Source organism: Anastrepha obliqua, chromosome 4 (assembly GCF_027943255.1).
Source record: "Anastrepha obliqua isolate idAnaObli1 chromosome 4, idAnaObli1_1.0, whole genome shotgun sequence".
NCBI lineage: Eukaryota > Metazoa > Arthropoda > Insecta > Diptera > Tephritidae > Anastrepha > Anastrepha obliqua.
In genome coordinates, this window is record NC_072895.1 from 80,898,033 (window position 1) to 80,911,657 (window position 13,625).

General features: G+C 36.5%; 1 protein-coding gene across 3 annotated transcripts in view; it reads left to right on the forward strand.

Moving 5' to 3' along the window:
* The first annotated feature begins 599 nt into the window (after window positions 1-599).
* The window catches only part of LOC129245949 (neuropeptide CCHamide-1 receptor), a 49,306-nt gene continuing 36,280 nt past the window's right edge, over window positions 600-13,625 (forward strand). For 2 of the 3 annotated variants that reach the window (XM_054884404.1, XM_054884406.1), the window contains exon 1: window positions 600-1,354. In XM_054884404.1, the coding sequence (XP_054740379.1) occupies window positions 795-1,354 (560 nt within the window). In that variant the 5' untranslated portion in view covers window positions 600-794. The remainder of the gene's footprint in view (window positions 1,355-13,625) is intronic. The other variant, XM_054884405.1, reaches the window with a different exon arrangement.

Consider the following 13,625-nt stretch of genomic DNA (forward strand, 5'->3'; position numbering starts at 1 on the left):
AAAGGTTTTCCACGCTCTCATTGAAGAGGTCTCTCAAATAGGGGTTTCGAAATTAACAAAATTCAATAAATACACAGGTAGGTTCAGAAAAGATTCAGGAGTATAAAGGACAAGCTCCAATGGTATCACAATGAGACTATTCAGGCCTAGGGGTGTCAAATCACAGCTGCTCAACCTAACCTAACCTAACCTAACCCGCACAGGCGGATTCTACTGTATTTAAGGGAAAATTATGTTTTCTCTTCTGCCATCACTTACCAATTTTTTACTGTTTGCTTAAATCTTAGACTTGATACATGCTATACTCGTACAGAGGTGGATATGCATTCTTTCGAAAGCTATACATATTTTTCCTTCCGTTTTCATATACCTATTTTTTTCAAGCATGCACTAAAGTGCGAATAACATTATCTTTAAATTCTTAAGCCTTCTTAACATACATACATATGTACATTACGGCAGCCGTTGTGTGTGACCCACAAATTTCATAGTTCCACTTGTAACATTCTTAAAAAAATAGCAAATAAATTACTCTTTACCATCCCAACTCAGCAGGTCACCTATTAATTACAAAATATTTATCCACTTTTCAGCCTCAACGGCATGAACAGCACACACAATGGCATCGAAGCAACGCAACAACAAATTAAGTGAAGGAACTAAAACGCTGCAGTGAAGTGGCCCCTCTACGCCTCCACGGAAAACTCAGCTGGTGGTCGAATCGAAACGAACCGTAAACTAACTATACATGATAGGGGCAAAAAACTAAAAGCAAACATAGTTACAAAAACAAAATGAAACAAATATTATTTTATGGCGCAGCAAATGCCGCTATGGCTGTGGCAGCGCTAGCACACAGTGCCGTAGCGAGCCTTAGCTATAATTCAAGCGCAATACAGAATAAAGGCCTGCAACATACAACAATAGGGGAAACACCAAAGCTTTCGCTCTCCTCCAGCTCTACAAATTACGCTTTGCCGCTATGGGAGTTGGCAACGCTCACGACAGCAGCTGCCGTAGCCACGACAGTCACAAGCGCCAGCAAGGACAACACCTTAACTCGCAGTAAGTTAGAGGATGAAGGCGATGGCGGCAGTGGTGAAGTTGTGGGTTTTATAGATAATTTGATGCACACCATGAGCACAACAGCGAACTTTGCCGACTACGACAACAGTACAGCGTTGGACGTGGATTACGCGGCCACGGAAACACCATTCGTACCCTACGTGCTGCGACCAGAAACTTACATCGTACCGGTACTTTTCGCGCTAATCTTCATAGTGGGCGTACTGGGCAATGGCACACTGATTGTTGTCTTCTTAGGCGTGCGACAGATGCGAAATGTCCCGAATACGTAAGTATTTTTGGGAATACTGGAATGGGGAATGTTATTATGTTAAAAGAAGAGTAAACTACATATAAACACAGGAGTATGTATTACCTCTTGTAAACAAATAACGAAAATTATTTTTTCTTAAAATTATTATTATTGAATTATCAAGTTTATGGATGCAAAACAAGTTTCACAATCACTGGTACACCAGTGCGTATAAGTACTCTTCAATTCAGATTCGCAGTAGATTTAAGTAAAAGTGAGTAAACAATCCAATGCTCGCAGGCAAAGATTTCTGAAGTGAGGTATGCAGGCGTGAGCTGAATGATAATAAAGATATATAGCATATTACAAAAACAGATAAGAATGATTTGTTGAAGTTTTTATACATACATATATATACATACATATGAAAGATGTAAATGGATAAGCCTAAGTAGAACAGCATAAACGGCCCACCCGCTAAAATGTCTAATAAAATTGTATGTGCTGTGTAAACATAGACTTTCGCCTTATTTTCTTGCCGTCAGTTGTCATCACTTAACCGTTTAAAGTGCAATGACAAGAGACTCTCTTTCTTTTCTACCCACGGTCTAGCTGATTTAGTGAAATGTGAGGACTTTTGTCTGTTTAAGCATTTTTGTCACATAATTAAAGACAACGTCTATTTGTTTTCTGTAAGTCATTATGTGGGGTATTACGTGTTGCTGTTAAGTCAATGACAAGTCAGACACGTGTCCACCGGGCTGTCCAGGAAGTGATTGACAGTTCAAAGATTCTAACACAGAAAATTGAAACGTTTTGAGCGAAAAATATCTTTCTTTTAATAATACTTACTTGCCCCCCTAGTAAGCACGTTTGTTTATTGAATTAACTTTTTTGAATATGTCTTGTTTGCATAAAAAGATTACGGCTTCTTAACCTGAAGCGAAATATAGAATAAAGTTATTTGAATGGGGCTCGTTTGCATAAAATGATTAGATATATGTGACCTGGTCTACGAAAAGGTACTTTATGTGCGAAAACAAGTTTTCGAGAAAACAGCAGTTAAAGTTTAAACTTCTAAAAACCCTTGTAACTTTTTTAAATATTAATATTTTTCAATCCGGTTTGGCTTATTTTCTTCAGCATAGATCACAGTATCAATAAAATCACAGAAGCAGTGAAAAACATTTTTTTTATATATAAATAAATAAGAAAAAGTTAATGCAAATCGCAGAAATCGTTTTAAAAAATAAGTTAGCTTTTGTATTTTCGTATTTGTACTTTTCTTTTTTTTTTACTTTTAACAAACTTTTAAACAAATTATGACTTTCTGGTTTTCACCATTTTAAAGAGACTTCCACACACTATTCGAATCAACAAAAAAGTGTAACACTTACTTCACTTGAAAAAATCGTACATTTTTAAACACTGATTCAAAGTAGAATTTCAGTACAAAGAAAGGTTTCCAGCAACCCCCGAGAAAGGGTGTAAGCGCCAATTATTATTATTATTATTAAGAGAGGCAAATGAATTTTTTAAAATTTTCAACAAAACAAAAATGTATAAGTAGCTTTTGACAATAAAAAACAGTACTTTCGAATGCATCTCTGCACACTGTAAGAATTTAATTAAAATGGGTAACACTAATCTAAAAGACAGCTCAGCTAAGCTCCAAACACGAGGCTGAGCGGACGGGCACTAAACAAATATATCAAGAAGATATCTTTTGTATTAATGTATAGTCTTTATAGATAACTCTGTTTTTGTTTTGTCGGGACAAACTAGCCAGTCTAGCATTCAGACAACATTAAGTCCATTGTACGACATTAAGCCCATAGATATACCTTCTACTCAAATATGAACGAGACGTTATCAATAAAACGGTCCGCGGATGACATATGGCAAAAATAAATTTTTTGTTTTTTGGTAGGACTGTTATAAGCTTACATGGCAAATTTCAGCTTGATATGTCACATAGTTTGTTTTCTGTGCTACTGTAAACAAGTCAAGCTCGAGTGTGTTCTTCGCATTTAACGATGGAAATTCAAGTTGAACAAAGAATTTGTTTGAAATTTTGTTATTCCAACAAAATTTCGGCTTCAGACGCCTTAAAAATGTTGCAGGCAACCTATGGGGACTCTGCTCTATCGCGTGCACGTGTTTTCCAGTGGTACAAATTGTTCAAAGAGGGTCGTACATCAACCCAAAAAAACACGAAAAAGCCGCTCAAAAATTAAGGTTATGCTGATTGTTTTTTTCGATTACGAAGGTGTGGTGCATTCGGAGTTCCTTCCGCAAGGCCGATCGGTTAACGCTGAATATTTTTAAACGTTTTAAAGCGTTTGCGCGAGAACATTCGTCTTAAAAGGAAGGAATTGTGGGACAACAAGTCATGGTTCTTGCATCACGATAATGCACCAGCTCACACATCACGTCTTGTTCGCGATTATTTGAACAAAAATAATGTTAATATCGTTCCGCAAGCACCGTATTCGCCTGATATGGCTCCATGTGACTTTTTCCTGTTTCCCAAGCTCAAGTTGCCGATCCGTGGAAAACATTTTGAGACAATTGAAGTCATAAAAGAGAATTCGAAGAACACACTCGAGCTTGACTTGTTTACAGTATCACAGAAAACAAACTATGTGACATATCACAATGAAATTTGCCATGTAAGCTTATAACAGTCCTACCAAAAAACAGAAAATGTATTTTTGCCATATGTCATCCGCGGACTGTTTTATTGATAACGTCTCGTACATATTTGAGTAGAAGGTATTACAAATTGCTGTATTTATTTTTTTTTTTTTTGCTCGGCACGAAATAAAATCTCACATATATTCCATTAGAAACCCCTCGAAATTATTATAAATAAATATATGTGGAGCTATTGACAAGTTTCGATTATTTACTTACGTATTCGTAATCATTATTCCTTTTTTAAATCACACATGGTCTGAAAAGTGCCGGGCCTACCACATGGATGACCTTAAAAAAAGTTATTTTAATTTCATGATGTTCTATTCATTAATTCGTAAGTTATTGTGCTAGGAGTGACGGTACATTTGTTATTTTCAAAGCAATTCGTATTTTAATTTTACACTACTTTTTGATGAGAAGAAATAACGTTCAAGAGAAGCGATCGCTTGAAAAGTGTTATGCAGGTTCCATCAAAAACAATAATAAAACGCTGGTTTGCTGACTCCAAACGTGATCGTAGAGACACCGATGGTGCACAATGCTATGGGCGTCCAAATGAGGCGTCCAGAAAACATCAGAAAACTCCACAAAATCATTTTAAATTATCAAAAAATGAAGTGGCGTGAGTTAGCCGACTTCATAAAGATATCAAAAAACGCATTTGCTCACTGTTAACCAAAAACAAAAACGTTGATGATTCTGAACAATGACAAAACTACACCGTATGCGCCATATTTGGCTACCAGCGACTATTGGCTGTTCGCAGATCTAAAAAATGCTCGCCGGTAAGACGTCACGCTAGAATGAAGAGGTTATCGCTGAGGCCTATTTTGAAACAAAAAGAGGTTGTCTGCAAAGTCGGTTTACTGACGATAGTTTAACGTGATAACGTCATAAGAAAATACTGATTGAATGGTTGCATTTTTCAAAAGAAAATTTTAATTTTATTTGTTTGATACATATTTTGTATGGATATAGAGAATGAGTTAACATTAACATAACATATACTTTAACATAACATAACATAACATAACATAACACAACATAACATAACATAACATAACATGACATAACACAACACAACACAACACAACACAACACAACACAACATAACATAACATAACATAACATAACATAACATAACATAACATAACATAATATAACATAACATAACATAACATAACATAACATAACATAACATAACATAACATAACATAACAAAACATAACATAACATAACATAACATAACATAACATAACATAACATAACATAACATAACATAACATAACATAACATAACATAACATAACATAACATAACATAACATAACATAACATAACATAACATAACATAACATAACATAACATAACATAACATAACATAACAAATTACCCCGTATTAAAGCACTTATCAACAGCTTTCATTTGATACCCATATTGTACATACACAACCAAAGGTTACCCGGGTCCACGTTTTGACCTATATCTCGAGACCCCAGTCACGGAGCAGATAGAAATAGTCTGAACTAAAGCATTCACCAACAGCTTCCATTTGATACCCATATTGTACATACACATCCGAAGGTTACCCGGGTCAACGTTTTGACCTATATCTCGAGACCCTATCTACCAATAGGTATTCAAACTATACGGAAATCATCTTCAATACCTACTTAACAATGTGTGTAAGTTTGGTTTAATTCGGTTCAAAGACACGGCGGGTCCACGTTTTGGCATATATTTCGAGACCCTAGTCATCAATAGGTATGAAAATTACCCCGTATTAAAACACTTATCAACAGCTTTCATTTGATATCCATATTGTACAAACACATTCTAGGGTCCACGTTTTGGTCTCTATCTCGAGACCCTAGTCACGGAACGGATAGAAATACTCTGAACTAAAGCTTTCACCAACAGCTTCCATTTGATACCCATATTGTACATACACATCCGAAGGTTACCCGGGTCCACGTTTTGACCTATATCTCGAGACCATATCTACCAATATGTACCCAAACAATACGGAAATCATCTTCAATACCTACTTAACAATGTGTGTAAGTTTGGTTTAATTCGGTGCAAAGACACGGCGGGTCCACGTTTTGGCATATATTTCCAGACCCTAGTCATCAATAGGTATGAAAATTACCCCGTATTAAAGCACTTATCAACAGCTTTCATTTGATACCCATATTGTACATACACATCCGAAGGTTACCCGGGTCAACGTTTTGACCTATATCTCGAGACCCCAGTCACGGAGCAGATAGAAATAGTCTGAACTAAAGCATTCACCAACAGCTTCCATTTGATACCCATATTGTACATACACATCCGAAGGTTACCCGGGTCAACGTTTTGACCTATATCTCGAGACCCTATCTACCAATAGGTATTCAAACTATACGGAAATCATCTTCAATACCTCCTTAACAATGTGTGTAAGTTTGGTTTAATTCGGTGCAAAGACACGGCGGGTCCACGTTTTGGCATATATTTCCAGACCCTAGTCATCAATAGGTAAGAAAATTACCCCCTATTAAAGCACTTATCAACAGCTTTCATTTGATATCCATATTGTACAAACACATTCTAGGGTCCACGTTTTGGTCTCTATCTCGAGACCCTAGTCACGGAGCGGATGGAAATACTCTGAACTAAAGCATTCACCAACAGCTTCCATTTGATACCCATATTGTACATACACATCCGAAGGTTACCCGGGTCAACGTTTTGACCTATATCTCGAGACCCTATCTACCAATAGGTATTCAAACTATACGGAAATCATCTTCAATACCTACTTAACAATGTGTGTAAGTTTGGTTTAATTCGGTGCAAAGACACGGCGGGTCCACGTTTTGGCATATATTTCCAGACCCTAGTCATCAATAGGTATGAAAATTACCCCGTATTAAAGCACTTATCAACAGCTTTCATTTGATACCCATATTGTACATACACATCCGAAGGTTACCCGGGTCCACGTTTTGACCTATATCTCGAGCCCTATTTCCAAAATAAAATATAATCCATGTTACTCGTGATGTAGCTTTCGAATGGTGAAAGAATTTTTAAAATCGGTCCAGTAGTTTTTGAGCCTATTCATTACAACCAAACAAACAAAGTTTTCCTCTTTATAATATTAGTATAGATATGGTAAATATTACCATACATTTTTTCCTTCAGATATAATAAAAAAATAATAATAATAACATTAAAACAACAGGTATTATTAACAAACTTGGTTTTATTTTAAATTCTTCAAGTGAATCAAATTAATAATAATCAATAAGAAGGCATATGCAAATACAAATACGTGAATTTATATATGTACATTTGCGCATATACATACATACATATATACGCTCACGTAACTACATATGAGCAAGGTAACTACATATGAGCAAGGTAACTACATATAAGCAAGGTAACTACATATGAGCAAGGTAACACTAATATGAGCAAGGTAACTACATATGAGCAAGGTAACTACATATGAGCAAGGTAACTACATATGAGCAAGGTAACTACATATGAGCAAGGTAACTACATATGAGCAAGGTAACTACATATGAGCAAGGTAACACTAATATGAGCAAGGTAACTACATATGAGCAAGGTAACTACATATGAACAGTAATGAGCAAGGTAACACTAATATGAGCAAGGTAACTACATATGAACAGTAATGAGCAAGGTAACGACACATTTTTTCGTGCGTGCAGCCTGTTAAATCGAATTATAAGACGTTATCACGTCAAAAATAAATCATTCTAAAAAGTGGTATTGAAATGTTAGAGCGGCGCTGGAATGAGTGCGTTGTTCTTGATGGAAATTGCATTGATGAATAAAACTAGAACAAAGAATAAAACAAGTGTTTTCTTTGTTAGGACAGGGACTTTTCAGCCCATGTGGTATCTATATTTACATATATATATTTTTTAATTTATTGTTCTTCATTCCAAAATAAAGACCATATTGATCCAAGTTCTTAACTTTATACAAGTTTTATAAATCTTCGACGAATTTACGGAAAAATTTAAGAATTTTTAAGCAGATTTCTTTTCTTTTAATTCCCGGTAGTTTTTGATAATGCTTTTCCCTGGAAATGTTTCGCACTTTCTCTGTGTAAGTTTGGTTTTTGTTTAATTTAAAGCTACCAAAATTGTAAGTTAAAAATAAAAGTTTACTAATTAAAAAAGGCTCAAAATGCCACTCTGAACTGAAAAAAAAAAACAACCAATGACACTTCGTTGCCATCTGAACAACGCGCGATTGGACGAGTGTATGAAAATATGTGATATTCGGTTGCGGAATCCCCCATGTGGCGTAGCATACAAAGTTCCCCTCTCAATTCTTTTTGTAGCATAGTTATATTACGTTTCCACCAAAAGCAAACACCGTGTTTGCAGGAGTTGTGTTTGGGAGAACTGTCAACTGTTTCCACCGAAATGTGTTTGCAAAGTGTATGGTCTTTGGTATGGTAAGCAGATTTATGATACATTATTTTGCGGCGACAGCACAGCGCGATAGCCCAGCGGCTAGCAATGTGGGCTTCCGATCCGAAATCCTTGGTTCGAATCACAAAAAATTTTTTTTTTTTTTATACATTTATTTCATTTTGTTTTATGATATGTTTATGAGCAGATTTTTTTCATAGCAGAAATACACTCGGAGGTTTGCCATTGCCTGCCGAGGGGCGACCGCTATTAGAAAAATGTTTTTATTAATTTTGCTTTCACCGAGATTCGAACCAACGACCTCTCTGTGAATTCCGAATGGTGATCACGCACCAACCCACTCGGCTACGGCGGCCGTCAATCAAATGTCATATTGACAAATTGCAATCATTGTTGCCATGTTTCGATAAGAATGCAATAATAAATGAGGAAAATGAGCAACATTGCCACCACTTAATAATTAAATTAGACGCAAACCCAACAAAACACGCTTTAAATTAGACGCAAACCCACAAAACACGCTTTGAAAGTGAGTTTAGGTATGGAGTTGTGTTTTAATTTTGTATGGGATTTGACAGGAGTTTTGTTTCGTGTTTGCGCTAAGAACACGATAGCGGCAGAGAACACGATAGCGGCTGCGGTGGAAACTTAGCATTAAAGAGCAAACCTTTTAATCTATCATTCTTGAGTCACGATACCACAATAGGTGCCACCTCATTATTCTCTCCATCGCAACAATTTAGCGTTTATGTAAAATTTTAATTTTCAGGTAACAAAACACGCACAGTATCAGGGCCAGCTTTAAATAAAGAGGGAATGGAGGAAAGAGCTAGCAAACCTTCAGTGCACGAAATAAGGGATGAAACGTTAAGACTGGATGACCGCTGGATCAACGAAACTCGCGGCAAATTGACGGGGCACATGGAACAACAGGAGCTTCGGTGAAGTCACTTTTATACAACCCAAATGCTTTCGTGGCACGAGTATTTCCAGAAATACTTGTTAAAAATAGGAAAATGCGAACGCTGCACATGCCTACGAAGATGCTGCTGAACACATTCTTCCAATGCATGCGTTGGAAACAAGAAAAATGAGAAATATGGAACGCCACTCTGAAGTAATGCGAAAGCGGTTCCATAGTGGGCAACGGTTCCAAATGAGGGGGAGTTATTCAGTCTCCGGACATACCATTGCTGGAACGGCATCTTTGACGTTGCACTAGGCATTTCCAGCCCCCTCATCCGAAAAAAACCATACATTTTTGGTTAGCATTTTAAATTTTACGATTTTAGCGGAGATTTCTTTGCAATGCACGTGGTATTAGCATTTAAATGTGGTTCAAATCTCGGTGAAACACTAAAATTAAGTAAAACATTTTTCTAATAGCGGTCACCCCTTGGCAGGCAATGACAAACCTCCGAGTAAATTTTTACCATGAAAAAGCTCCTCATAAAAATATCTGCCGTTCGGAGTCGGCTTAAAACTGTAGGTCCCTTCATTTGTGGAACAACATCAAGACGCACACCACAAATAGGAGGAGGAGCTCGGCCAAACACCCAAAAAGGGTGTACGCGCCAATTATATATATATATATATATATAGTTGTATTTTTGTATGTATATATGAATGATGTGTACTCCCAAACAGCGCATCCGACTGCAATGAAATGTTTGCGACTTGTTGTTAGTACGCGCGCGAAGTCTTAACCAGACAAACTTAACTCGTAAATTGTGGTGTGAAGTATACCAAACTCTTCTGAAGTTTTTGCAGTCATATTTTTTAAAGAAGGCCACTATTTATGTTGAAATTTTCAGTAACTTCAAATTGCATATAATTAAGGCAACTATGCAGTTTATTCACAGTTGAGTACTTGTGCAAGTGTTTGTAAAGTTCAAGCGTTAGTGTAAGTTTTTAGTTAAGCTAACGTAGGTATATATTTTGGATTTCCTTGACAGCCTCGAATTTTCAGCAAGGATCTTCCATTGACGAGCAGAATAATGAAAATGTGTGATAGTAATGCTTATACAATTTTTAGGCGTGTGTAAGAAAAGAAAGAAAAGATATAAAGGGAAAGTAAATTTAAGAGCAATCAGTTTACAGTGCAAAAGGGGAATGAACGATTTGGAAGCAAATAAAGCTCCCAAAAATAAAATGAGGAAAAAGAAGGTGCCGCGAACCACATTTCCACGCTCATTTCAATAATCTTGCCAAGATTTCGTCGAAATGACAAATTGCTTTCCTTCAGCTATATACAAGCCTATATGCGCCATTGGTATTCACTCATACTTTTCAGTAAAACTTCACAAGCACTTGTCCACTAAAAAACCAATAAAGAAAATTCTGAGAATTTTTCCGCATTTGCTCTGAGAAAAACAAATATCACAAAAAGTACGCAAAACTGTCGTCTGAACAACGACTGATTGGAAGAGCGTGAGAAGACGTGTGAAATGAGCAGACACATTTGTGCTCAATTTCAACTGATAAACCAACTTACTGGCCATCGAATACAGGATACAAAGAAGATTCTTGGTTTAATTGACTTTTGCCTCTACAAAAACATTCAGACGCCTATTTGTCTGTCAGGTCTTGACTTCAGCTCCAATCTGGCACACTTATTAATATCGAAAGATGCAGCACAATGCCAAAGGGTAGCAATGCTAGTCAATGCTTTGACCGACTGGAAATAGTTTCCACTTCAGCTAGAGCAATTTCTACTAGCGAGCAGCGCGAGGCAGTACTTCATTACGCAACAATTTCCGTACACCCATACCAAAACAGGTACTTGATGAAAAAAGTGTCCACCATTTATCAGAAACTTAGTGGCAGAAAAACGGAATCTACGCAAAAACTGGTAGCAAATCCGATGTCCAAAGATTAAAACGAAATGGAAATTAAAAATTAAACAGGTACATACAGCGATCAAGACTTTTAAAAAGTATGCATTTAATCGATTTTTTTCTGGACTCATAGCTAATAAAAGCGCGGAGTATGATTTGTGGAAAGCGAGTAATTTTTTCGATAGACCAAAATTGACGTGGGAAACTGGGATAAGATAAGCGAGCAAAAACGAATCAATTTGCTGAGTATTTGGAAAACACTTTCAGCCCTAATGAAGGCACTGATGAGGTAGAACCTATTGGAAATTGCCCTGAGTACGATAAATATATTATTACAGTTACACCAGTTGGTATGGAAATAAGCAAAATGACGCTTAAAAGTCCCCAGTATTTGATTTAATCACGGCTGAAATCCTTCGTTATCTGCCAAAAAAATTGCATGGTCTATTTGACTAGCTTATGTAGCAAGTGTCTCAGCTTTAGGTACGTAGAAGCTTTTTGGGTAAAATACTTTTCAGCCGTTTTTTGTTGTGGTATCGCAAGCTTTCCACAAAGTATGGCGCGAAGGGTACCTCCGAAAGCGCAAGTCCCTACAATCCTGCGAGATGCTCTCGTCATATCTTAATGATAGGTACTTTTGCGTAAAACACGCAAATGCATATTCGTCTCTAAAAAATGTAAATGCATGCGTTACACATGGAAGCATTTTGGGTGCTCTGCTATATTTCGACTTTCTTCTTCTTCTTTTTAATTGGCGCGATAACCGCTTACGCGATTTTGGCCGAGTTTAACAAAGCGCACCAGTCGTTTCTTTCTCGAGCTAACCATCGGCAAATCAGCAAGTAACTGCAACATCTATGGATGACAGTACCATACTCGCAGTCGATGACACTATCGAAAATTCAACGAAAATGCTACGTGCAGGTGCTAACCTTGTTGCTTCATTGGCTAACAAATAGCGAATAAAGCCAAGCAAAAGCAAGCCAGTACATATAGTCTTTCCCTGAAAAACGCTACTTAGAAGTCAATCTTCATCGATACGTCGATAAAATATTTGGGCTCATGTCAAATATTTGGGCTCATGTCAAGAAAAAACGATAAAATCTTGACTCGAAATTGAATAAGCTATATTAAGTCATTAGCAGGCACTCACGCTTATCAACCTGCAACAAATTATTTATTTACAAACAAACACTAAGGCCAGTATATGCACTTTCGGTACACAATTTTGAAAATGCGATGGCCAAAAATACATCACCTCTATCTTACGTCTGTAAAATAAAATCCTGCGGAGCGTAGTAAACGCACCATACCTTCATCGTGGACTTGGCATACCAACTGTTACTAAAGTTGTATATCTTTTTTTTTTTAATTAATTTATTTTTTTTCTTTTTCAATTCATTACATCTGTCAAATTTCAACACTTAGTAATTTTTATAACAGTTATTAAATATAAGTGTAACATTAAATCATTATTTAAAGTGCATTTCTTTTTACAGCATAAGAGGGATGAGACTTATAAGAATTATATGACATAAGACGCAAAATAGGTTCACACAAGAATTATAGCTAATATCTATTTTATTGATGTATAAGTAGTATCTGCTAAGGCTGTTGGAGTTATTCGTGTTTGTCTTTGCTGAATTTTCAGCATTTCTTGGTTTGTGTGTATTAGTAGCCTACGAATATGATTTTTGCTGCATTCTCAAATGATGTCTTCAATAAATTTAATTTTAGGGTCCCTGTGTATATCTTCTGGTTATGTAACAGCCTACGTTTGCGATAGTGCTTAAGATTTCTGATTGTAGTCGTTGCATTATTTTAAGGTTTGATTTGCTTGCTGTTCCCCATAGTTCGATGCCGTATTTTTAGATTGAAGTTATAAGAGTTTTGTAGGTTTTCAATTTATTACCTAGTAAAAGTCGCGAGCCTAAATTTAACATAAAAATATCCGTCATTAAGGCAACTCCGCAAAAGTAATAGGTCTATGGATAAGTTCGTGCGGTTTTACAACAGATGGCGTAACTTGATTATTATTCCATCGATCCACATTTCCAAACATTCATTGGAGAGCTACTGTCGTAAGACACAAACGTCAGTATAAGTTTTTTATTTGAAGCGTAAACAACAATATTTTTACCACACTTGAAAATGTCGAATTTCGTGCCAAATAATGTGTTTTTGCGGGGAATTCTTTAATATGAAGAAAAAAGCAGCCGAAAGTCATCGTATCTTGGCGGAAGTTTATGGTGAGCATGCTCTAGCTGAGCGAACGTGCCAGAAGTGGTTTGCACGCTTTAAAAGTG